Source organism: Sciurus carolinensis, chromosome 8, assembly GCF_902686445.1.
Source record: "Sciurus carolinensis chromosome 8, mSciCar1.2, whole genome shotgun sequence".
Classification (NCBI taxonomy): Eukaryota; Metazoa; Chordata; class Mammalia; order Rodentia; family Sciuridae; genus Sciurus; species Sciurus carolinensis.
Window position 1 is genome coordinate 13,997,989 of NC_062220.1, and position 23,851 is coordinate 14,021,839.

Below are 23,851 nucleotides of genomic sequence, written 5' to 3' on the forward strand. Positions count from 1 at the left end.
TACTAGTCCTTCTGGGACATAAATCATTCTGCTATGCCATGCCCTAGAGCAGTGTCTTCATCCACATGGTAGACACTGACTCACCATGATCATTTCACGTTCCAGCCAGTGAGAAGGGGAAATGATGCTGACATCCCAGAACTTGAACACATCACTTCTGCCTGCTCAGATTCCATCGGCCAGTTCTTAGTTACTGGCCATGCCTAGCAGCAAGGGAGTCTGGGGAAAGTAGTGTGTAGCTGGGTGTCCATGTGATCACTGAAATTTGGAAGGTTTTATTAAAAGAGGAGAGCAGCAATTTCCATTATTGGCATACAATGAAAAATCTTTACCTAGTTCCCACATCCATTCAACAATCCCACTAATCACTGTTCATTTCTCATGTACCTTCCCAAGTTTGTATATACATATATAAACAAATACAAATGTGAATACTTATTTTCTCCCTTTTCACACAAAAGTCAACATGTTTGCACCTCACCTTTTTCATTCAACAATGTGGGAGATCTTCTCCCACCAGTATCTTGAGAACTTCTTTGTTATTTTTCACAGTTGTATTATATGCCTTATATAGAAAAATGGCACTTCATTTATCAAGTCCATTACTGATAGGCATTTGGTTGTTTCCAGTCTTCTGCTATTACTATTCATGTTACACCGAATGCCCACTAAAAAGCATCATTTTGCTTGAGTGATATACCTATACATTAAATTTCCAGAAATGAAATGAGTTGTCTAAATGGTGCATTTTTAGTTTTAATAAATATTGTCAAATTGTCTTCCGTAGAAGTGGAACATTTCTCATGCCCAGTAGTAATGCAGGAGAATGTCTGTTCTACCCGACCATCGCCAACACAAAAATTAAAGTTTTGAATTTTTTGGCATTCTGATGGATTAAAATAATACATCAACATAGTATTAATTAGTGCTTTTCTTCTTATAAGTGAGGTTGAACACCTTTAAGTCATTTGCGTTTTCTGTCAGCCATTGCTAGTCTTTGCTGTATTTTATTGTTCTTCTTGGTCTTATTAATTTCTAGGAGTTTGCTGTACAATAGGGACATTTGCTCTTTGTGATATAAAGTGAAAATATTTTCCCATTTTCATTTGTCTTCTATCACTTTTCTCTTGTGTTGATATTTTTCTTCTTTGAATTCATAATTTTTGTGTGTGTATGACTGTTAGATTTGGAGTCATAGCTAGAAAGATTTCCCAACCTGGTGATTCAAGAGAACTAAAGGTAACATGAAAGAAGAGACTCGTGGGACGGAGCATGAGGAAAACTGAACTAGGTATAGGCAGGATTAAACTTCACTGTGGCCATGACTTTTTTTTTTTTAATTTTTTTTTTTAGTTGTCAATGGATCTTTTATTTTATTTATTCATATACGGTGCTGAGTTTTGAACCCAGGGCCTCACGCATGTCAGGCAAGCACTGTACCACTGAGCCACAACTCCAGCCCATGACTTTTATATTAATTAACCAGAGTTGATTTTTGCAATGTCTAACCTGTGTATATATTCATTCAGATGTCTGATGTTCCAAACTTACTAGTATTTCATCTACAACTCTTGCCTTCAATATCTAATTGGAGTTCTACGATTATTTTTTATTAATCAAAAGAGCAAGTAATTATTTTCTAATTTAAAAAATTAGAATAAATAGATCTACTTCGTGTACAACTAGAGAAATGAAAATTTGTACCCCATTTGAATACAATGATTGAGAAAAAAAAAGGGAGGTCCAAAGACATGTAACCATATTTTTGGTCCTTGTTTAGATCTTGATTCAGACAAACCAACTATAAAATGTCATTTTGGGGATAGTTGGTGTAATTTGAACATCAAGTATTATATTAAAGTATTATTAATTTTGTGAGATGAGCTAATGGCACAGTGATTGTGTAGTTTGTTAGTTTTTAATTATACTTTATCAGTTACTGATGCATACTAAATATTTATGGGTAAAACGTTATGTGGAATTTTCTTTGAAACATTTCAGGAAAAAAAAGGTGTTAGTGGAAGAGTTTAGGAAGTAGATATAACCATGTTGCTCAGATATTGATAACTGTTGGAGCTGAGTGATGGATACATGGGGCTCATTATTCTCTTCTTTCTGTCTTGTCTGTATTTTTGAAAATTTTCTTAGTGAAAAGTTTAAAAAGACTAAATATAAAATTAACATATAGTACAGTTATTGTAGGAAACTTGAAAAATAGAGAAAAGCCTAAAGGAAAAAGATGATGATCGCAGGTATATCTGCTGTTAACGTTTTGTTATGTATCCTTCTAGTCTTTTCCACATGTATAAACATATATACATACATTACTTTGTTTTAAAGGATTATTGATGTCATTGAATATTGAAGTTTTGTAACATGGTTTGTTAACCTTTCACTGTATCATGAGTGATAGTTCTCAGCATTGTTTTGGTGGTTTCACTGTATGTCAATATACAGAGCTATATCACAGTTTAATTATTTCACTGTTATTGGGCTTTAGGTTTCTTGTTTCTCCCAACTCTTAGACATGAGCATCCCGTGGGTGAGTGATCATTCACATCCATGAGGCCACATTCCTAGAAATGGAATCATAGGGTCAGAGTGTACACCCTTACATATAATTTGATGCAAATTGTAATTTAGCCTACAGAAAGGTGGTACCATTTGGTCCCTGCACCAGCAATACATGGAAATGCCTCTTTCTGTACTTGCAAAGCCAGAAGGCAGACTGTTTCACACTCATAAGGAGCACCCCAGAACCAGGAAATGCAGTCACTGCACAGAGGCGTCTGTGTGCAGCAGGATGGGATGAATTGCAGCAGGGTGTTAGGGAAGGCAGTGTTGGCACATCAGACGTCCGCATGATCTCACCTGCCTGTGATTTATCAGTGAAGTGGGTGCGAACTTAAAGAGAACCCCAGTGTCTCTGGTCCTTCAGGGGAATCCTTAATCTGGTCCAGAAACCTGGGACTTCAGTTCTGTAGCATATATTGAGCCAGTTATTCCTAGTTTTTACCACATTGTGTCTCTTGGACACTTTCTGCAGATTGCTTGGCATGGATTTCAGTGTGGTACTTTCTTCATCTATGCATTCTAATTCGTAAGCTCACCAAGAGGATATTCTTTTACATCTTGTTTGGAGACCACCTTATCTTGAAGCACTCTCAACCTTGCTTATAGTTTTTGGTTTTTCTTGTATTGTGATTTGATTATTGTTTGTTGCAAAACTTGCAGTGTGTTTACATTTTGAGGTCTTCATACAGTAGTCACTAAACATCCGGGAACTGCCAATTGTCATATATATGCTTACTTAATACTATATATATAGATGTCTCCTTCAGATTCTGTATTACATATTATGGCTTTGTTCTGTCTCATCATTTAGTGGTATTTTAACTCTCACAGGACAGAGTCCTGAAGTTTGTTTTTTTGTCTAACAGACTCTAACTTAGTAGTGAACTGTTCTGTAGAGTCTCGGTCCTATTAGTGTTTTGTGTAGTCAAACAGAAAAGGCAATTAATTGAGCAGCAAATCCGAAAACAGTAACCCTAGAAAATGAAATGTGATCCTACAATATGTACAATCAGAAAGATGAGAAATTATACTCCATTTATGTATAATCTATCAAAATGTATAAATTCTACTCTTATGTACAACTGATTAGAACAAATAAAATTTTTAAAAATTAATAAAAACAAAACAAAACTATAACATAAAGTACCCTTGATACAGCCCCTTTTAGATCAAAACACACAGATTCTTCCTGTTATTTTTAGGGAAAATGGGTTCTAATGAAAATACCTTTGAACTTATTAGTTGTCTGTGATTTTCTATTAATCAAACTTTCAGCAACTTGACATAATCCCTGAAGAATAGCTGACATCTGCTATCCTCTCAGAGTAGTCAGACACAACTTTGCCACCTCAGATTTCCTATCTACTCCAGGAACATTTGTAAGAGTGACAGAAATTATTAGAAGCCCCTCCCGCAGTCAGTATCATTATGTCACATGGCTCCCTTCTTGTGCAAAGCTTAAAACAAAGTGTGTAGGAACCCCTGAAATTAGCTGTCTCCCAGAGGAGAGGAACTTATTTTAGCAATCATTTTTTTTTCAGATGGCTTATGCAGATTGTTTAATAAGTTCATTTCATAGTACAGAAATCTATTAATAATGGGCTTCAAGTAGTGCTTAAATTGTTTAAGTGTAGTCAACTGTGTTTTCTTTCCATAGATATTTCTGAAATAGTTCATTCCCTGCATTAATATATATTTTTTTAAATTTTCATTTATTTTTATTGTAAACAAATGGGATACATGTTGTTTCTGTTTGTACATGGAGTAACAGCATACCATTTGCGTAATCGTACATTTACATAGGGTAATGATGTTTGATTCATTCTGTTATCTTTTTCCTCCCCCCCACCCCTCCCGCCCCTCTTTTCCCTCTATACAGTCCCTCCTTCCTCCATTCTTGCCCCCCTCCCACCCCCCATTATGTGTCATCATCCGCTTATCAGTGAGATCATTTGTTCTTTGCTTTTTTGAGATTGGTTTATCTCACTTAGCATGATATTCTCCAATTTCATCCATTTGCCTGCAAATGCCATAATTTTATTATTCTTTATAGCTGAGTAATATTCCATCGTATATATATACCACAGTTTCTTTATCCATTCATCAATTGAAGGACATCTAGGTTGGTTCCACAGTCTGGCTATTGTGAATTGAGCAGCTATGAACATTGTTGTGGCTGTATCTCTGTAGTATGCTGATTTTAAGTCCTTTGGGTATAGGCCAAGGAGTGGGATAGCTGGGTCAAATGGTGGTTCCATTCCAAGCTTTCTGAGGAATCTCCACACTGCTTTCCAGAGTGGCTTCACTAATTTGCAGTCCCACCAGCAATGTGTGAGTGTACCTTTTTCCCCACATCCTCGCCAACACCTATTGTTGCTTGTGTTCTTGATACTCGCCATTCTAATTGGGGTGAGATGGAATCTTAGGGTAGTTTTGATTTGCATTTCTCTTATAACTAAAGATGGTGAACATTTTTTCATATGTTTGTTGTTTAGCAATCATTTTTTAATACAGTGATGTTACTATTTTTAAATACAAATTAGCCTCAAAGTATCTTGCCACCACCTTGACATTGAGTCCTGTCAGTCACTCTGGAGTAGAGAGGGTGGAGAAGAGCTGGCTATCACTTGGTCAGTGGAAACTCTGTTGCGTGTGGAGTAAGCCGTGTGGCAGGTCGGAGTGTGGAGGGGCAGGGGGTGGTGCCTGTTCTTAGGCACTGTTATTCCAGGGTCCGCCTACTTAGGGATGCCTCTCTTTTGCTCAGTGGAGCTTTATTTTGCTTCTTTTTCATGATTCCATGGAAATAAGACACCAAGAAAATAAAAACAGACTGAGGGGTTGAGGTCCTCTTATTGCTCCCTGTAGTAGTTTGCTGGGACTGTACAACAAAGTGTTAGAACTGGGTGGCTGAACAACAGACACTCCCCTTCTCACAGTCCGAGAGGCTGTAAGTCCAAAATCAAAGGGTCTGCGGGGTTGGTTCCCTCTGAGGATGGTGAGGGAGCCTCTGTTCTATGCCTCCCCCGCTGCTGGTTTGCTGGCAGGTTTTGGTGTCCTGAGCATGTGGCTGCCTCACCCCCAAGTCTCCCTCATCCTTGGATGGTGGTGTGCATGCCCATGTGTGTACCCAAAGTTCCCCTTTCTAGAAGTCCCCCTGGATTAGGGCTCACTCTGATGAACTTGTAGCTCGGTTACCTCTGTAAAGACCCTCTCCAAAGAAGGCCACCTCCTGGGGATTAGGATTCCAGGACAAATTTCAACCACTAACATCCCCAGTGAACATAGTGCTTTGACTCGAGAGGCGGCAGTCTGCATTCTAAATGATCTACTGCCGCAACTCCAGACCAGGGTGGGGAAAGAGTCTATCGTGTTTTATTTCTTTATTACTTGAGGTGAAATTTTAAGACCTCAGTAATACCCAGTAATAACTGTTTTCCCTTACTCGGGACACTAAAGGGGAAGCTTCTTCCTACTCTTTTATAACAACAAGAGCAAGCAAGCATGAATTGTAAACAAAGAGCAGTTTTAAGCAGGGAATTTGTGATCTTCCAGGTTATCCCTCCGCACAGTGAACAGCCATCCTCTGGGAAGCAGCACAGTCTTTAGCATATTTTGCTCAAGAACAACAGACATTAGCCATAGCCTGTTAATTCTGTTTCCCACAAGAAAGAGAAGGCTTTACATGTTGCTCTCGGGGTGTCTCAGGCCCCATGTTTGAGCTTTTTCCTGGGATCTTCTGTCACATCAAGGAAGGCCTCGAGGCAACCTCCAAGTGCAGATTTTCTGAGTGTCCCCTTGCCTTTAACCCTGGGGGCAGGGGTTGAGCTGCCCGCCACAGCCAGAGCTGCTCTCACTGTGTGCGTGTGTGTTGTGCAGGCACCAGCTGGAGACGCCGGGACATTACTCTCATCTGGCTGCGTTCTATGAGGACAAGAAAGGGGTGCTCCACGCTGGTCCTGGGAGAGGCAGCACCCTGCCCCCTGTCTACTGGCTGCCCTCCATCCACCGCTACATGTACCCGGAGATGAAGGTGAGGCCGCCACACTCACACCACACTGGACCTGGGTCTGGGAATAGTAGTTGTCGATTAATTTTTACTTAATAAGGAATTTGTGTCTTGGGCTCATGCGGAAAGTCTGCTTTTGATAGACTTGGTTAGAACATAGCATTTAGGTTCACTTATCTTAATCACGATGCATTTGGACACTTCTCATAATGCAAAGCCAAGTGTGATAGACACGCCAGTCATGCTGGGCTCCTAGGAGGGGAAAAACTGGATTTGATTCTGTTGGGTGCATCAGATATTGTAATGCCAGACATATGAATAAAAATGAGAAGTTTGATGAACAAATTTATTTTTTAGTTACAATATTTTTGATATCTTCTGTTTTTCCTCTAGCACTTTGTTTTCAGTACTAGACTACATTTTGTTTATAGTCAACAAAATACTTGGCCAAGTGTTAGGTGTTCAAAGGTTACAGAGATGACTGAGAACATGAATCTCCTTCCTCTTCCTCCTGCCTCCCTTGTACAACTACACTATCACAAGATAGTTCAGCCCTACCTAGAGCTGCCCTGGTACAGAAATCATGCGTGAGTTTAAGAGAGAAAGCATTTTGGAAGAGGAGTTGGCCCCTAAAGCATTTGGCTAAGTGGAAAGTAAGGGATGCTAATTCCAGACTGAGGGAAGGTGTGAATGGCAGCGAGAGCCATGGTCTGCCACTTCCTCCGTGTGTCTTGTGCGCAGAGCCTCACGCTGGCTATTTATCTGTACCTTCGCAGCACTCCTGTTTTGTTTTTGAATTGGTGCGCTTTATCTTTATGATTGTTTTCTAATTCCTACTTTCCACCTAAAGCAACCAAGGCTTATAAAGGCTCTGTGACTTGCTTTAGGCCTTACAGTTAGTAAGAAATAGTGCAGGGCTTATGTTTACATAGGACTCTGCCCTACTTCGCTGCCTTTGCAGAGAAGTGGAAAACATGAGACAAGCTCGTGGGTATGAGCAAACTTGTTTGGGATTAAGTTTTTATTTCACCTGGCCATAAGGGAAAAGACTGGGAAAATAGATTAGACTCAGACTATAGAAAACTTTAAATAGTAGACCATGGAATTTGAACCCTAAAAAGTAAGTTAGGGTCTTATCAGGAAAACAGAGACCACATTAAGTATTTCAAACTAATTCAGTGTAGGGAATCAGTAATACAGCACTTGAAGCCCAAAGGAGCAGGTGGGACTGAAGCTGGCCCTCACCATGGAAGATGAGCCTGACTTTTTTATATCTGGGCTCTGAACAGTCAAAGTCAGGGTTGGCCTTGAGCCTCTGCTTTCTGCAGCAGTTGATCGGGCTTCATGTTTGTAAAAGTTCCAGTTTTTCCATTTCATAGCAGCAGGACATGGTCCTTAAGCGGGATTGTTGGAGAACAGCATCTTCCTTTTGCTGTGTTGGGCCCTCACTATGATCACTCACAAAGTATGTGCCTGTACCTAGAAGTACAGGTACTAGCATGTACCAAGAAGGACTCCAGACACTGTCAAATGCAATTCCATGGTATATATTAGGAACTACAGACTGCATGATTAGTCTGTAATTGCAGACAGCAGCCACCACCTTCTATCAGTCATAGATTGCTGCATAACAAATTACCCACGAGTGAAAGTTTGAAAGAGTACATATTTATTATCTTACAATTTCTGTGAGTCAGGAGTCCAGGCATGACTTGGTTGGGTCCTCTCCTCCTTTGTCTTTTGTGATACTGCAGTCAAGGTGTCAGCTAGTGTTGGAGTCTCATTAGAAGGTACAACAGGAGAAGTAGCCACTTTTAAGCTCATGGGGTATTGGCAGGATTAGATTTCTTTGGGGCTATTGAACTGACATCCTCAGTACTTGCTGACTGTTCTTAGCCATGGGATCTCTCCAGTATGGCAGCTTGCTTCGTCAAAGCCAGCCAGAAAGGGTTGGTTAGCAATACTCAGAATCCTTTGTAACCTAATCATAGAAGGGACAACCTGCCGTGTAACCGGTACAACTGTATTCTCTTGATGAGAAGCAAGTTACTCCAGGGGAAGAGGGAATTGCATAAGGCTATAAATACCAACAGGTGCTGGGGCAACAAAGGTGGAGAGGTGACCTTAGGAGAACTAGGGGGGCTTGGAGGAGGGGCCTCAGCACAGCCCATACTTAGAGCTCTGAGGGTAGCACTGTGGTCCTGATTCCTTACCTCTCAGGAACAGAGTGGTCAGAATAGTTGGACGCTGGAGTCGGGTATCTGCTGCTGCTGAAGAGAACGCCTTCCTTCCTCCCTTCCGCCCACCTTCCAGCTTCCAGTTATTGCCTCCCATTGGAAGAACCTGACAGGAGGCCAGTGCCTGTGAGTCCAGGAAATGGAGTTTTCAGAATTCTCCGTCCTATGACATGAGTTGAGAGACAATAATGGTCTGCGGGTGATCAGGGTCACTCTGGGCTTATCTTGATTTGAACCCTGCTCTTTCCGTCTGCCCCTAATTCTGTTTCTTCTGAGGGAAATAGCTGCTGGGCTAGCTGCAAACCTAGGGGGAAGTGACCAGCATCTGACCTGAATGTCCCTGGATTCCTCTCCCCAAGAGACCAAGAAGGAGGGATGAAGGGAAAAAAGGGGAAATTGCCATACGCTTTTGCCCCATTGAGGGCAGCTCATTAACATACCAGTTAGACCCAAGGAGCTACAGGGAAAAGGGTACTTTCATAGATTGCTGATGTCTTCTTTTTTAAAAAAAGTCAGCATATTAAAATTAAAAATCCATGGGGCTGGGGATATAGCTCAGTTGGAAGAGTGCTTGCCTTGCAAGCATAAGGCCCCGGGTTCAATACCCAGCACCGCAAAAAAAAAAAAAAAAAAAAAAAAAAAAAAATGCATGCACCTTTGTTTCAGCAGTTCATTTTCCAGGGTCTGTCCTCTAGATGTAGCCCCACCGGAATGAGGTATGTGTGAAAATGTTTAAGTCAACACTGCTCAGGGTGGTAGAAAACTAGAATGCCCATGTAGTAAGCAGCCATTGTGAATAAGGAATTGAAGTATAAGATGATGACTGGGATGGCCTATTTGTGTGAGAGTAGCAAGGGGAGAAAACTATAGATGATATAGGCACAATTTTTAAAATATCAATAGACTTAGGTATAGATACAGATGTGCCCGTATGCATACATGCACATGGAAAGCTATGGATGGTTGTATACCAGGCTATTAATACCCATATGGCCTGGGGGTGAGACAAAGCATGGAGGGGAGAAGAGGGCAGTGCTTATACACATACAGAAGAAAAGGACCAGGAGGAAATGACAGCCCTAAAACAGCGCTGTATCGTTAGCCCCCTCTGTCTGTGGTTCTGTGTCCACAGATCTGAGCACTGCAGATTGAAAATATTTTTTTAATCGTATCTGTACTAAACATACACAGATTTTTTGTCATTCTGTAAATAATACAGTACAACAAATATTACATAGCATTTACATTGTCTTAGGTATGATACATAACTCAGCAATAATTAAAGTATACTGGAGGATGTGTGCAGGTCATATGCAGATACTATTCCATTTCATAAGATGTTGTGAATCTACAGATTTTGGTATCTAAGAGGGGGCCTTGGAGCCAATCCTCCACAGATACAGAGGGACAGTTGATATGATTCCATTTGGAAAATCACATATACATACATACCGAGAAATTTGTATGTAAGCTTTTTACCAAAATATAATATTTTGGGGAACAAGTTAAAAATTATATAGTTCAGTGAATCTTTGCAATGTGTACCCATGTATAAAGAAAAATTTTAAGGAAGTTTTAAAAATAGGAGTCAGATGTCTAAGAATGTTGTAGAAGAAAATAAAAATAAGAAACTAGAATGGAGGAAGAGGATGGAAGCCTCTAGGAGATGTCCAATCAGTGACTGTTCACTGTACCCATAGCACAGTGGGAGGGATAAGAGTGGGGACGCAGCTCCAGGACAGATGGATCCCAAGAGGTGGGCACAGGACAATGGAGACTGAACCCCAGGAAGTTGCCAGCAATGGATAGGGAATAAGAAGAGGATGGAGTCCTGGCTTGAATGATTGGAGGGAAAACATAAAAACTGAAACTGTAGGCATTAAGCAAAGAGAATTCTCTGTGGAAGCCACAGAGTAGTGAGGCTGAAAAGCAGGAAACACTTCAAATGAGTAGGAGACCAGTTTGTCTCATTGTGCATTTGAAAAGGGTAAATGAGGGGTGTGAGTCTCTGTGGCTGATGCTGAGAGGCCCTAGTAAGCACTTAAGAGATTTCTCTTAAAATGCAAACCTGCGTCCTTGAGTGAGCAAAGAAATGAGGTAAGACTCAATTAAGGCTCATTGGTTTTAGGACACACTGGTGCAATCCCTGCCAGGCCTTAGGGGCTGGGAGAAGCCACAGGGAAGGTGGAGAATGGCTTGTGCTTCAGCCCCCTTCCTGTCTGTTGCTGTATTGATTTGGTGAAAGGTGGTGAGGAGGGATCCGGCCAGACTTGGTGCCTCTCCTCCTGGTGGTTTGGATGTGGTGGCAGAGGAGTAGGTAGGCCACAGAGAGAGCATGCTCAGTGAGGGCAGCCTTTCCCACAGCCTGTGGCGAGTCAATGGTCAGTGCAGGGTCAGTGCCTCAGAAAGGGAAATGCCCTTCCCAGGCATCCAGGTGCAGTCTTGGAAGGCCAAGGATAGCTCTGGTCTTGGCTGGCAGAGCACAGAAGCCTCATGGCTGGGTCCTGGGTACGCCCCTGTCCTAGGACTCAGTCCTTACGCCCCAGCCCACAGCCTTGATGGGGCTGCCTTTGGTCAGAACTGCTCTTTACTGCATCACCAGTGGGAAATGACCCTTCCCTCTGACACAGAGGCATGGAAGTGACCTTCTGAAAGGCTCACAAAGCACCTGGTGTGCAGTTTCTGTTCTGGAAGTGACACAGGTGGTCACTGCATATGGGCCATTCCTAGCTGTTAAGGTGGGCCTGTGGCCATGTGAGGTAGGTGATGGCCTTCCTGTTTTACAGAGGAGGAAAGTGGGCTAGATAAGTGAGCTATAAGAAATCAATTTAAAAAATAAATATGGAAAAATAAATAAATAAATATGGGTAAGTTGTAGAAAGATCAATAGAGGAAAGGGAGTGGGGTGGGGAGAGGGAAGGGGAAAGAGAGGTACTGGGGTCCTGATCAGACAAGACATACTCCGTGCTTGTATAATTATGTCAAAATGGATTCTACTGTGTGTATAACTAAAAAGAACTAATAAAAAATTTTTTAAAAAGAAAAGAAAAGTGAGCTTCCCCTGCCTAGGCCTCCCTGTTAGTGAATGGTAGTGCTGGGACTGCTTCAGCCTTCCCTGGGGACGGAGCTTATCCTCCTGCCCCTCGGGTACTCCTGGTTGCAGGCTGTCTGCAGTTGGGGTGGGAAGGAAGGGCACTTAGATTTGAAGCACAGCAAGTGACCCGGATGCCCCTGCCTGTGACCCTGCAGACCACTTGCTTTGCGCCGTCGCAGGCCCTGATGCTGGGGGCTCTCATCTGGGACTGTTTGCTCATTATTTTATTATGGTGCTTAATTAATGTTTCGAGTTGAATTTTCTCATTGAGGCATATTCTCTCTTCAGAGATACTTTTATTTCTGACTTTTAGAAAATTAAATTCAGTTTTGTTTCCTCCATACTTTCTCTTGAGTAATTAATGGTCCTTAAACTTCAGCATATCAGGGGAACAGATGTACCATAGGAATTCAGTTTAAAGATAAGACTCTTAAAGTGACAAATATTTTGTGCAGAAATAACCATCTGTTAGCATTTGGTTGAACTTTGGAGTTTTGGTGGGGAGGCAGGTCAGCACTGGAAATTCTTCACAGTATTTTGAACCAGCTCTTCCTTCTTCTCTCTCACCCCTTTTTATTTTTTCAGATTACACACCCAGCTGGCTGCATGTCTCAGTTTATTAAGTTCTTTGGAGAGCAAATCCTCATCCTCTGGAAATTTGCCTTACTTCGAAAGCGCATTTTGATATTTTCTCCCCCTCCTGTGGGCGTCGTGTGCTACAGAGGTAACTGAAGCCAAAGTCAGGGTTCTCCAGGTCCTGGAGCATAGACTGCTGGAGTCTTTCCCTTGTTGATCAAATGTGAAGAGTCTGGCCCATATCAGGGGGGTTTTGAGCCTGGTAGTGGCCTGAGTGGTTCATACTCTAGAGTGTGGAACCCGGAGGCAACAAAGAACACACACTGGGTGACACGTCAGTAGCCTTGGAGAGAGAAATGTGGGTTTGGGCATGAAAGATGGATTCTAGAGGTATATAGATACACTTGATAAAATTGCCTGATTGGGTTGTAAAGGTGGAGCCACCAAACCCAGGAGGAGTGGTAGGAGGCTGGTTGGGCAGGGTTAACTTGGACACGATGAGGGTGGACTGCCTGTGAGGCTTTCCTAGGAAAATGTACACCAGGTGCGTGAGTAGTGGGGTCAGGACCTAGAGGAGAAAGGCTAGGCTGGAGATGGTGATCTGAGAGTGTTGTAAGGACCGTCCTGATTACCAAGGGATGGGGCGTCACTGGGGAGTGTGAGTGAGGAGCAGCGTACCAGGCACAGGAGGTGGACTGACAATGGTGGAAGGACAGGGAGATGGGGCGGAAGCATCAGAAGGGGGAGAACTGGTGACAGTAGGGCCACAGTAGGTCAAAGTCTTGAGAAGGAGGAAGCAAGACGGTGAAAGACTGAAAAGTGTGTGATGGATTTGGTAAGAGGTTGCTCATGTGACCTGGAGGAAGTCAGGTTCTACTGTGGGAGACTTGGCCCCAGTCTCCTCAGACTGCTAGGACCACCTAGTTACTGGTGACCCAGGACAGCAGAGAATGAAGCCCTTCGTGGCTCCTGTGTTACTCCACTTCCTGTTGCTAGAGCAGAACGCCTGGGGCTGGTTAATTCATACAGAAGGAGGTTTATTTTGGGTCATGGTTCTGGAAGGCCAAGAGTATGGTGCTGGCATCTGCTCAGTTTCTGGTGAGGACCTCATGGTAGAAGAGTGGAAGTGGGCACGCATGAGAGAGAAGCACAGGAGAGAGAAGTTCCAGCTCACTTTATAGCAGCCTACTTTAGAGCTGACAGACCCACGGCCTTGGGAATACAGTAATGCCTTCATGGGGGCGAAGCCCTGTCAGAGTTCCCTGTGGGAGGGCCCACCTCCTCTTGGTATGGATACCTTGCAAGAAAGCCTCCACAGGAGTTTTGACCGAGACAGACCACATCTAAACCATAACTGCTTCCTCGTGCGCTACAGTTCCAAGGTGCTGACCAGCAGACTCTCCTCTTGCCTCCTCCATCCCTCAGTGTACTGCTGCTGTTGCCTGGCCAACGTCTCGCTGCCTGGCATTGGGGGCACCATCCCTGAGTCCAAGCCCTTCTTCTATGTGAACGTGGCTGACATTGAGAGCCTGGAGGTAGAGGTGTCCTATGTGGCCTGTGAGTACGGGGCCCTCCCCTCACGCTGCCCCTGTGTCCCAGCCCCTCTCCTCCTCCCAGACTTGGGCTTCCTGCCTCCTTGCTTCTCTGGTGGGTTGAGCTGGTTCCCTCAGTGACCCTGCAGGGTTCCCACCTGCTTAGCCTCGGGCTCTGCAGGCACCACAGAGAAGATATTTGAAGAGAAGCGGGAGCTGTATGACGTTTATGTGGACAACCAGAATGTGAAGACACACCATGGCCACCTGCAGCCCCTGCTGAAGATCAACAGTGCTGACAGGGAGAAGTACCGGCGGCTCAATGAGCAGAGGTGAGGGCAGAGGCGGGCTGTGCCTGTGGGTGCCCCATGTGCCACGTGTGAGATGCAGCCAGGCCAGCGCCACACCTGCGCAGGAGGGTTGGGTGGCCTGGGTGTTCCGCCTTCCCAGGACCGCCCTGGTGGTCTCTGAATCCCGTCCTGCCACACCTTCCCTCCTGCTGCATTCTCCAGTGTGCGTGCTGCCTGGGAGTGGAAATGAAGGGGATCCCTGTGCTTGGAAGAGGCCAGGCCCCTTGCATGTTGTCCTTATAGGAAAGGGGCAGATACACGATTTCTTTCTGACTAGCTTTGGAAACTGTGAAGCCTTGGGATAATTATGCTAGCTTCCAGAAACTCCCAAATGACCTTGTTTATGTTTGCCTGTGTGCGTGTGTTAGGAACCACCATTTATTGAGCAACTGTGTGGATCTCTGTGTTAGAAACTTGCTTATGCATCAACTCATTTAATTCTCAGTAATTTCGTTCGTTACCTATGACTTAAGTGGGATCATTGACATTCCCGTTCAGTGGATAGTGGAAGGATCCCCACTTACCTGAGGTTTCCAGGGACAGAACTGGCCGTAGACCCTGGAGTTTGGACTCCACACTCTGTGCATCCTTTCCTGTCCCTTCTCTCCCTGCCCCTGGATGGCGAGCTGCTTTGGCCAGCGCTGCTTCCAGGAAGGTGTGGCCTACTGCAGATGCCTGGCCACCGGCAGGTGGTGAGCACCCTTCTGATGGTGTCTCTTCCCCGACAGGCAGATGCTGTTGTACTCCCAGGAAGTGGAAGAAGACTACAACCCTTGTGAGGAGGACCTCTTTGTGCTGTGAGTCTGCCCAGGCCAGTGCTGTGGGTCTCCCTGAGAATCCCTTCAGCACTGACTGCTTTGCCTAACCTGGGTCCCTCCTATGTCACCCACTGCAGTCCAGCAATGTCCTTTATTGCTGCCAAGAGCTCTTAGAGTTGGGCTCTTTACAGAGGCAACCTCAGCTCTGAAAGGCCATACAGGGAACCCAGAGGAGTGAGGGAAAGAGGTAGGAACGGGTCACTGAGAGAAACGGGAGTCTGGGTCGTGCCTCTGCTGGGCTTTTGCATCCAGGATGTCTCCACATAGAACCCTGGTGCTTCTCAGGACTTAGGGACTTCTCACCTGAGGCTTCCTCTTAAGAGAGCAGTTTCTTGTGCTGAGGGTTATGGGTTATCTGAAAATTGATCCATGGAACTGAATGAGTCTTCCCCAAGATCTGGTGGGCGAGCCTTGAGCACTGATTCATTTATAAGCAGCCACGTGGAATCATGTTCTGTCATACAAATGGGATTTTCATTGAAACAGGTTTCCCAGCTTCCCATTTGGTCTTCCTGCTCCATGTGCAGGGATCAGGGTGGGGAACAACACTTGCACTTAGGACGATTCCCAGCTGCGATGAAAACCTCCTGTGGACACTTCCACAGTGGTCCTGATCCCCGTGGCACACTTTCTAAGGCATGCACGTTGTAGATGGTCAGGTACCCAGGAACCAAGCAGAGTCAGTCTCTCAAGGTTCCACACAGGCCATGGCATTTGAAATTCCAAGCACCCAAAGCTGCTTTAGACTCTAGAGACCTCTGCTGACACTGGGAGCTCCAAGCACCACATCTTAAAGAGACAAGTGATGGCCTTCTGCGCGTGACTTACTTATTGATGTAGTACTGTATCGCCATGACTTTTAACTCTTTTTCTATGCATAATCCCTCTCCCCCAAGAGTCATCAGAGGAGAACACACAGCCAGGAACACTGTTGGTGCCAGTCTCAGTGGTCATGGCTCACCTTTCCTTTCTCCCTCAACCTCCCCACTTCCAGTGCTACTAGCTTCAGAATAATCCTGTGCCTGCCCCACCTCAGTGCCCACTTTCCTGGTGGCCACTGTCAGCCACGATGGGCTGTCCACAGTGGCCCAGGGCCTTCTGTTTTCTAGTGAGGATTCTTGGCTGCCAGTTAGAGTGGCCTCTCTAGGGCTTTGAAAAAGTGAATTTTAGCATCTCACTTGAAATCCTGACCTCAGAACTACATTATCAGGCCTTGTGCTTTCAACTTTCTCTTCCTCTTATGACTAAGCAGGAGAGAGAAGCAGGAAATGGGGGCCCCTCCTAGGGCTGTATTTAAAACCTAGTGACTTCCCTCTTAACAGGAAAATGGTGTTGGCAGCAAGCCAGCACCACTCAGCTCTCCAATCACCCCATGATTCACACCACCTTGCTCTTGCACCTTAGTGCACTTCATAAAGGTATAATGAAACTTTGACCCTGTTTTCTTCTTTTAAAAGGTATATTTGGTTTATTTTTGAAGACTTTCAAAAGTAATTCAACGAAAGTGTGGTTCAGGTTTGTGTGGATTATCTGGTGAGCTCTTTCATCTCTCCTTTCCTGTCTTGTGAATGCAGGTTTTTCCTAGAGCAAAACAACCGGATATTTCAGACTTTGTTGGAGGTGTCTGCCAGTCAGGACAAAACTCTGACCGCAGAGCATGCCCGGGGCATGGGCCTGGATCCCCAAGGAGACCGCAGCTTCCTCATGGACCTGCTGGAGGCCTATGGCATTGATGTCATGCTGGTCATTGACAACCCCTGTTGCCCATAGGAAGAGTGACATGGGACTGGTGAGGCACTCACTTGGGTGAACGTAGCCTGGAGTGCACCCCAGCACCCCAATGGCCTCATTTTTTTATTAAGTTGACACAAAGGAAGATTGTTTATACTTTCCAACAAATGTAATTTTTGCAATTTCCTTTCTTCCCTTTTTCCTAGAGGTAATGTGAGAGGTCCTTGATTTTGCATCCTGCTTTGGTAGGACACTGGACTCTACCTCCCAGAGCTGCTGCTTTGGGTTTGGTCTTCAGAGTTCTGTCACTAGGAGCAGGCTGAGCTCTGAAAACAGTGAGGTGGACTGCTCAGAAAGTCCGTGTGTCTTTGTCCCTTGATGCATTCAAGAAGACAACCATCTGTCCTGTGTGGCCTTAGATGTTCATCTGCCTGAGAGCAGAAACTAACCAGATGACCCTTCAAGATTGTCAGGTTCTATGAGTAAGTGGTCTTGGGATCAAATACCTTTTCCTGAGGACAAGTCTGTGTCTTCCTTGTTCACTTGAATAGGGATCACAGAGAGGGACAAAGAGATGTTTTTGACACCAAATAGCTTCTTTAAGGACAGAATGACAGGGAGAGTTTGCTTATTGGTCAAGTGAAAGCTAAACTCATAGACTGAAGCCTTGAAACCCTTCCCAAAGTAAATTAATGGTGGCCACTCAATGTAATGTTCTCTTTCTCTCTTTCTCTGAATCCCTCCTCTTGGGTTGAGTTGGCAAATTCCTAAGGGCCAGTAGTGGCCCTGGAGCTCACAAAAGATTCATTTTACAGTTTAGTCTCTTAAGGGCTAAATATTCTCTTGGAGTAACTTGGGTGTTTGTAAAGGGTAGAGGGGTAGATGTTCAAGCAGGCTAGGGTAGAAGCTCTAAGTTTCTTCCTCTGGATGAGGGTTCCCTGGAGGCACTGCCAGCAACCCTCTGCATCAGACAGATACATTGGATTCCTAAATCTAGCCAGGACCTGAGCTGACTGACAGAGGTTGGAGCCTGATGTTAATAAGACTGTTGGCCACTCTGGAGCGCTCACAAACAACTCTTTAGCAGGCCCAGTGATTGGGTCCTGAGACCTAAAAGATTTGTAAAGAAAATCTGACAGTGCCTTCTCCTAGGGGAGTGGTCAGGAGCCCTCAGGTGTCAGTCATAATCATCTGCTTTCTTTTGTTTGGGGTACCGGGGATTGAACTCAGGGGCACTGAGCCACATCCTCAGCCCTATTTTGTATTGTATTTAGAGACAGGGTCTACTGAGTTGCTTAGCACCTCACTTTTGCTGAGACTGGCTTTGGACTCACAATCCTCCTGCCTCAGTCTCCCAAGCCACTGGGATTACAGATGTGCACTGCCGTGCGTGGCTTATCTGCTGTCTTGATGGTCTGGGATGGGTCCTGTAGTCACCTGCCTCTTCTCTTGGGGTTGGGCTATTTGATGGCTTAGGTAAGAGGACACTTGTTAACCATAGTCAGAAAGCCAGCTCCTGTGAGTAAAGTTTAGGTCTTGGGGTCATAGCTAAGGCTTTTGACTTGGGACCCTGGATTGTTGGTAATCTAATTTTTTCCCCTTCACCCTCTGCTATTGGAATAGCTATCAATGCATCTGTCAGGCTGGTATATACAGTAGAGAAAGAACTTTCAAGTGAATGGGGTCATGTGTCTTATATCAATTCTAGTTTCCTAGGGCTTATTGCTTAATTCAAAAGTATTTTCACTATAGCTCCTTGATGCAGAATTCCAGAGTAAATAAATTCACATGTGGAAATGCAAATACACTGACTAATCACAGTACCATCTATGTAAATATATAAATAAGTTTGGGCATTGAAATGTAATCTGTACAACTAATGCATTCCCTCCTTTGCATTGTGGACTTAGTCATCATTCCAGTATCATGTTTACAAAAGAAAACACACCTGTGCCCAGAGGCTGATGCTTCATCCGTTTCCCCTTTGTATGCAGCCCCTCCATTTGCCTTGCAGGGCTCATGGGGACTCTCTCACTTGGGTCAGGAAGCGGCTACTTCTAGTGGTGCCCTAGGGTTCAGGGTTTTCTAAGCTAGAGGTGGGTGGCTAGAGACAGGCATAGGGGGATTCTCCTGGAAGACAGGTTGACCCTCTCTCTGGATTTGGGGAATTTGCTGGGAGAACCTGGACTAAGCACTTCAGCTCCAGAGCTTTCCATACGTGCACACTTTAGTTGACTGTGCTGTTCTAACTCCAGGCTCGGAAGTCCTGCTGTAAAGACAGCAGGGTGAGAAGGAAGTTCTGTATTTTCCTTTGAATGGTGCCAGGGCTGTGGCAGCTGTCTGTCTGGTCTGTCCTGCTTGGGCTCACGTGGAGGTGAGGGTGTGAGTGTGGGAGGCCCAGAGGGGAGTGTACCGAGGCAGTGCTATCTCAAGCTGTAGGGGCCTGGATCAGCCGACCCCAGAACAGACCTTCTTGAACTTCTCCCTCAGTCCTTCTCTACCTTGCCAGCTTCCTCCTGAGGCCAGAAATCTGGCACACAGTCTCTACTCGACTGAACAGCATGTGTGTGAGCCCTTCACCGACTTGTTGCTGTGTATCATCCCCAGCTATGACCTGGATTATGTGGAGCCTCTTGTTTCTGAGGTCACCTTTGAAGTTTTGCTTAGTACCAGACTCTGCTGCTCCCATAGGGAAAGTTAGCAGGCATGACCGTATCATTCGCTTCCAGTTCCCTCTAAGGGGGATCTGTGAAGTACTAGGCAGGAATCCCTCTACAGTGACGACAGAAGCTGAGAGCCACATAGACCTGCTTTTCTGTCACTCTTTAAATATTTAATGAAAAAAACACCTGCTTTTGTTTGTAAGAAGTTGGCAAACATCCTTCCCCACTCTAGGTCTGTCTAAGCTTAGTAAAGGCAGTGTTACCACCACTGACCTCAGGAGCAGAGCTGGAAACTTGGGGTCTGGCTCCTGCCCTCTGCTGGTGACCCTCACCTGTTCCTGCCTAAGCCACCAGACCCTGCTGGGGGGAGCTCTAAGCCTGATCTTGTGTCTCCCTGTGGACCACCTGCTGGCTTGTGACGCTAGGGCTGCCCAATCATTCCTAAGTGGAAAGAATCCTGGTAAGGACTGGAATCCAGGCTTTGGATTTGTTTATATCCATGTTAAGTAGGACAAAGTCCTGTTAAAGTGAATGTTTTTCCATTTTGTAGGCTCAGCAGATGATAATGCTCATCTTTTGGAACAATGTTTAGTAGTGGCCTGGCTTATGACTTTTTGTCCAAAAGGAGTCAGATCCAGTAGGGCTTATATCCTACCAGACTAAAAAGTATGCACCAAATCATTGATTAGCATTTGCTTTGGCTTTAAATATGAAGCTTCCTGTATGTCTGGACCAGATCCATTCCAGTGTCAGCATCCCACCTGAGACCTGTACATTTCTGAGTTCTAAGTACAATGAACGGGAAGTTCATCTGCCTCCCACACCAACATCCATTTCGGTATCTCTTCTCCTATCTGGCTAAGGGAGAGAGCCCAAACACATTGGCATATCTATAGAAGTAATTTACATAGGAACTTATATCTTTAACTTTCCTTGTTACAAACCATGTGAAAATCAAAACAGGAAAGGTAAGAGTGGCACACAGATACAGATATTGCCAGGTGTCGCATGTGAAGGTCCATGTACCGTGTAACTACCTATGATATTTTAGCTACAAGAGAAATCATAGCTAAGTCATTGTTTTCATTTGGGTGGGCTGGGAGGATGAGCTTCCTGTCTTGATACACTGAAAGCTCTTCAAACACAATATAAATGTGAAATTGTTCACCTTTCCACTGAGGCCTTTAGGCCTTTCATAAAGGGTGGTAAAGAATTAATCTTCACTGGCAGAACATTAAACTTGGAGAAAAGGCAGGGACCTCAAGGACTATTTTTCTCCTTTGAAAGTGCATTGTCCAGGGAACTGATTGCTTTCTCCAGGTCCAGTATAGACCATTCCTGGAGAGGCAGAATAATGAGTGGACGGTGTGGATGAACGAAATGGATGGTATGGAAGGCAACGCTCAGCTTGACAGTGAACATGCAAGAAAATATGCAGACCAGCATGCCCTGCGTGGGCTTCTCTCCCAATTAGGTTCCAGGTTAGTGAGCTTGGGGCTGGAGAGTTATCTGCTCCCCACCCCCCACCCCCATCATACCTTGCAGCTATGCCCTGTGGTGAACATCCTGCAGACCTGCAGGCTTACCTTGGCAGGGCAGGCCTCGCCCTTCTCATTTCAGGAAAATCCTTTTCTGATTCAGGTGGAGGAGGGGAGGAGTTAAAGGCTCCTTTTACTCCCAAGCTATGAGTTTTTAATATTCCATTTTTTATTACTAATATACCTCTGTTCCCAGGAGCTATTGGAGCACTAAGTGTTGTGGGAAAAGGCTAACTGTGAATTAAGTTAATGTTTTTCTTATAAGAAATGGAAGTTTATTTTTATATTGATGTTACTATGTTATAAACTGAGTATGAAGATGTTGAAATGGAAGGAAATTTCAAAACTATAATCCTAGAAGAAATGGGCAGCTTTGTTATTCTATAGCTGTGAGACCCTTAGAAGCGTTGTTTGAGAGAGTGAAAAAGGACATTGTGCTGTGTGATCTGAACAGCACTCCAGAAGGATGACACATGCCAAGCTTCAGCAGGACTCCAGGACAGAAGAGGGTAAATGCGATCCTTCTGATTAGGCTCCCAGTCAACTGGAGAGAGGTGGGAATGGGGGGTGGTTTTACAACTAGCACTTTAATTCATTTGGAGGGCTGGAATTTAGGGGCAGATGGGGTAAAACTGCAAATTTAGAAAGGGAACAGGAATTTTCTAGAGCTATATAGAGATATGTTGAAGATGATGAAATAAAGCCCTGCTTTCATCTTTTTAGAATTTATTCTAGAACTTCAGGATAGCGTGGGCTTTTAAAGGTACTATGACCTAAGTTCACAGAGTTTATTTAGTACCATAGTAGGATAGGTGTTGGTTATGTTCGTTATACAACGCCTGTTTAGACTAATAATGAATTTACTTTGCTTTCTAAGGACAGTCGAAGGACATGGGATAAGGTGGAGTATTATAAATTGGTCAGAGATGATCCACAAAATGAAAAATCCACAGAGGTAACAGTTAGCTGGTTACAAGTACATTCGATTGACATGAGAGTGAAACTCCTTCCTTTGGGTAAATTAAGCAAAGTTGAAGTAAGTAAAAGATTTCAGGGCAGCATGAGGAAAAGTTTGGGCTTAGCACACCCATGGCAGCCGTCAGTGGGGAATGGTGAGGACTCTGCTTCTGAAGGGTCTGGATGGGGAGCAGGAGTCGGGTAGGCGGGGAGAGGCACACCAGACGAACTTCCTGTATTTACCCAAAGCTTGTTGGCTAAATTTCTGTATAATCTTTTCTGGAAAAGAAATAGTTGTAGTCCTGGAAAATCTCTCTCTTTTTTTTTTCTGAGTTAGGATCAGCTTACCTCCTTTTCCCTGTCATGAGCAACACTCCAGCCTGAGTTACAGCAATAAGAGCAATGGAATCTGTGTTTAAGTCTTTACCTCGAGATGAAATAAGACAGTTCCTAGGTGTTGCTCTCCTCTCTCTGTTTCAAAGGTAGTAATTTAAAGGCCTAAAGAAAGCTGGTTAGTTCCAAGGATAAGGGTAAATGTTTCTTGATTTTGTTCTGTGGTACAAATAACATCTATGTATATCATATCTGTATATATCTGAACCAAGTTGTGTGCAGAGAGGTTGATACAACTATATTTACAGAAAATGATTTTTACAATTAAAGTTCACATTTTAACATGAACATGTGTGCTTAGTCCTTCACCTCCTCCAAGATGAGGTCTGTGGTAGGAAGGAATGATGGCCCGGCCCAAGAGTGGAGCCTGTGGGGCTGGTTGCTGCCTTGCTTACACTGAAGACAGATGTGACTAGGAGCTGCTGCCTGCCCTCCATGGTAAGAAACCAAAGGTGAGAACAAAACGCCATCCAGAAGAGCCAGGGCTGTGCACCCTCAATCACATGAAGAAACTTCTAGAAGAAGCCCTTTGTCTTCACAAAATCTCTTACCAAAGTTTAGTTTAAAACATCATGCATAGGTGTGTGCGCACACTAAACTTTTATTCCATTTTTAACTTTTTAGGGAGTTATTTTAAACCAGTATTCAGTAAACTGCTAACAGTGGTGGTTCTAGAGTCAAACTGCTGGTGTTCAAAGCCAAGTTGCTGCCTTCTGAGTGAGGTGACCACCTAATACCCGCATCCTAGGATGATTTTGAGAACCAATGCATCCGAAGCACAAGTGAAGCCCTGACACTTATTAGCCTAAATGTCAGCAAAGGAAAAATCTTGGTTATATTTTATAGAAAGCATCTATATTTTTAATAGGAATAATCTTAGCTTCTGAGCAAAATTAATCTGCATTAAACAGGAAGGGAGCCAAGTTCTCCTTTGTTTGCACAGGTTAGCATTCCAACTTGGCTAAAAAACGTGGCTACAGTGTAGCTACATTGTTAATGTCTTTTTTTCTGGGCATTTTATAGGACAGTGAAAAAACAAACAAACAAACAAACAAACAAGGAAACCAAGGCCTCATAGGAAGTAGTGTGAATCCAGAAAGCAAAATTTGAAATAAGGTATGTTTATAAGAGTAAAATTCTTAATATGGTTAAACATCCTTCCCCAGCTGTGATACACACTCACAGGTAGTACTCCAAGGGAGAAAAAAGCTAGCTCTGTCCTGGTCCTGCATGCTGTTACAAAATCGCAGTATGCTAATTTTATTTTCTTACACCACTGTATCCCCTTTCCCCTCCATGGGCGACCTTATGCTGATGTTTGGGCCCATCTGTTATTTTTTGCTAAAGGAGAGCTTTTAACATCACCTTGAAGCATACAGTGC

At 44.2% G+C, this 23,851-nt stretch overlaps 1 protein-coding gene across 1 annotated transcript in view; it reads left to right on the plus strand.

Annotated features, from left to right (window-relative positions):
• Dennd11 (DENN domain containing 11) overlaps nt 1-22,776 on the plus strand; it is a 41,877-nt gene extending 19,101 nt beyond the window's left edge. Inside the window, exons 4-9 of the mRNA XM_047560578.1 lie at nt 6,451-6,604; nt 12,497-12,635; nt 13,913-14,044; nt 14,201-14,351; nt 15,098-15,166; nt 16,762-22,776. Coding sequence (XP_047416534.1) covers nt 6,451-6,604; nt 12,497-12,635; nt 13,913-14,044; nt 14,201-14,351; nt 15,098-15,166; nt 16,762-16,957 — 841 coding nt within the window. The 3' untranslated portion in view covers nt 16,958-22,776. The remainder of the gene's footprint in view (nt 1-6,450; nt 6,605-12,496; nt 12,636-13,912; nt 14,045-14,200; nt 14,352-15,097; nt 15,167-16,761) is intronic.
• Nucleotides 22,777-23,851: the final 1,075 nt, after the last annotated feature.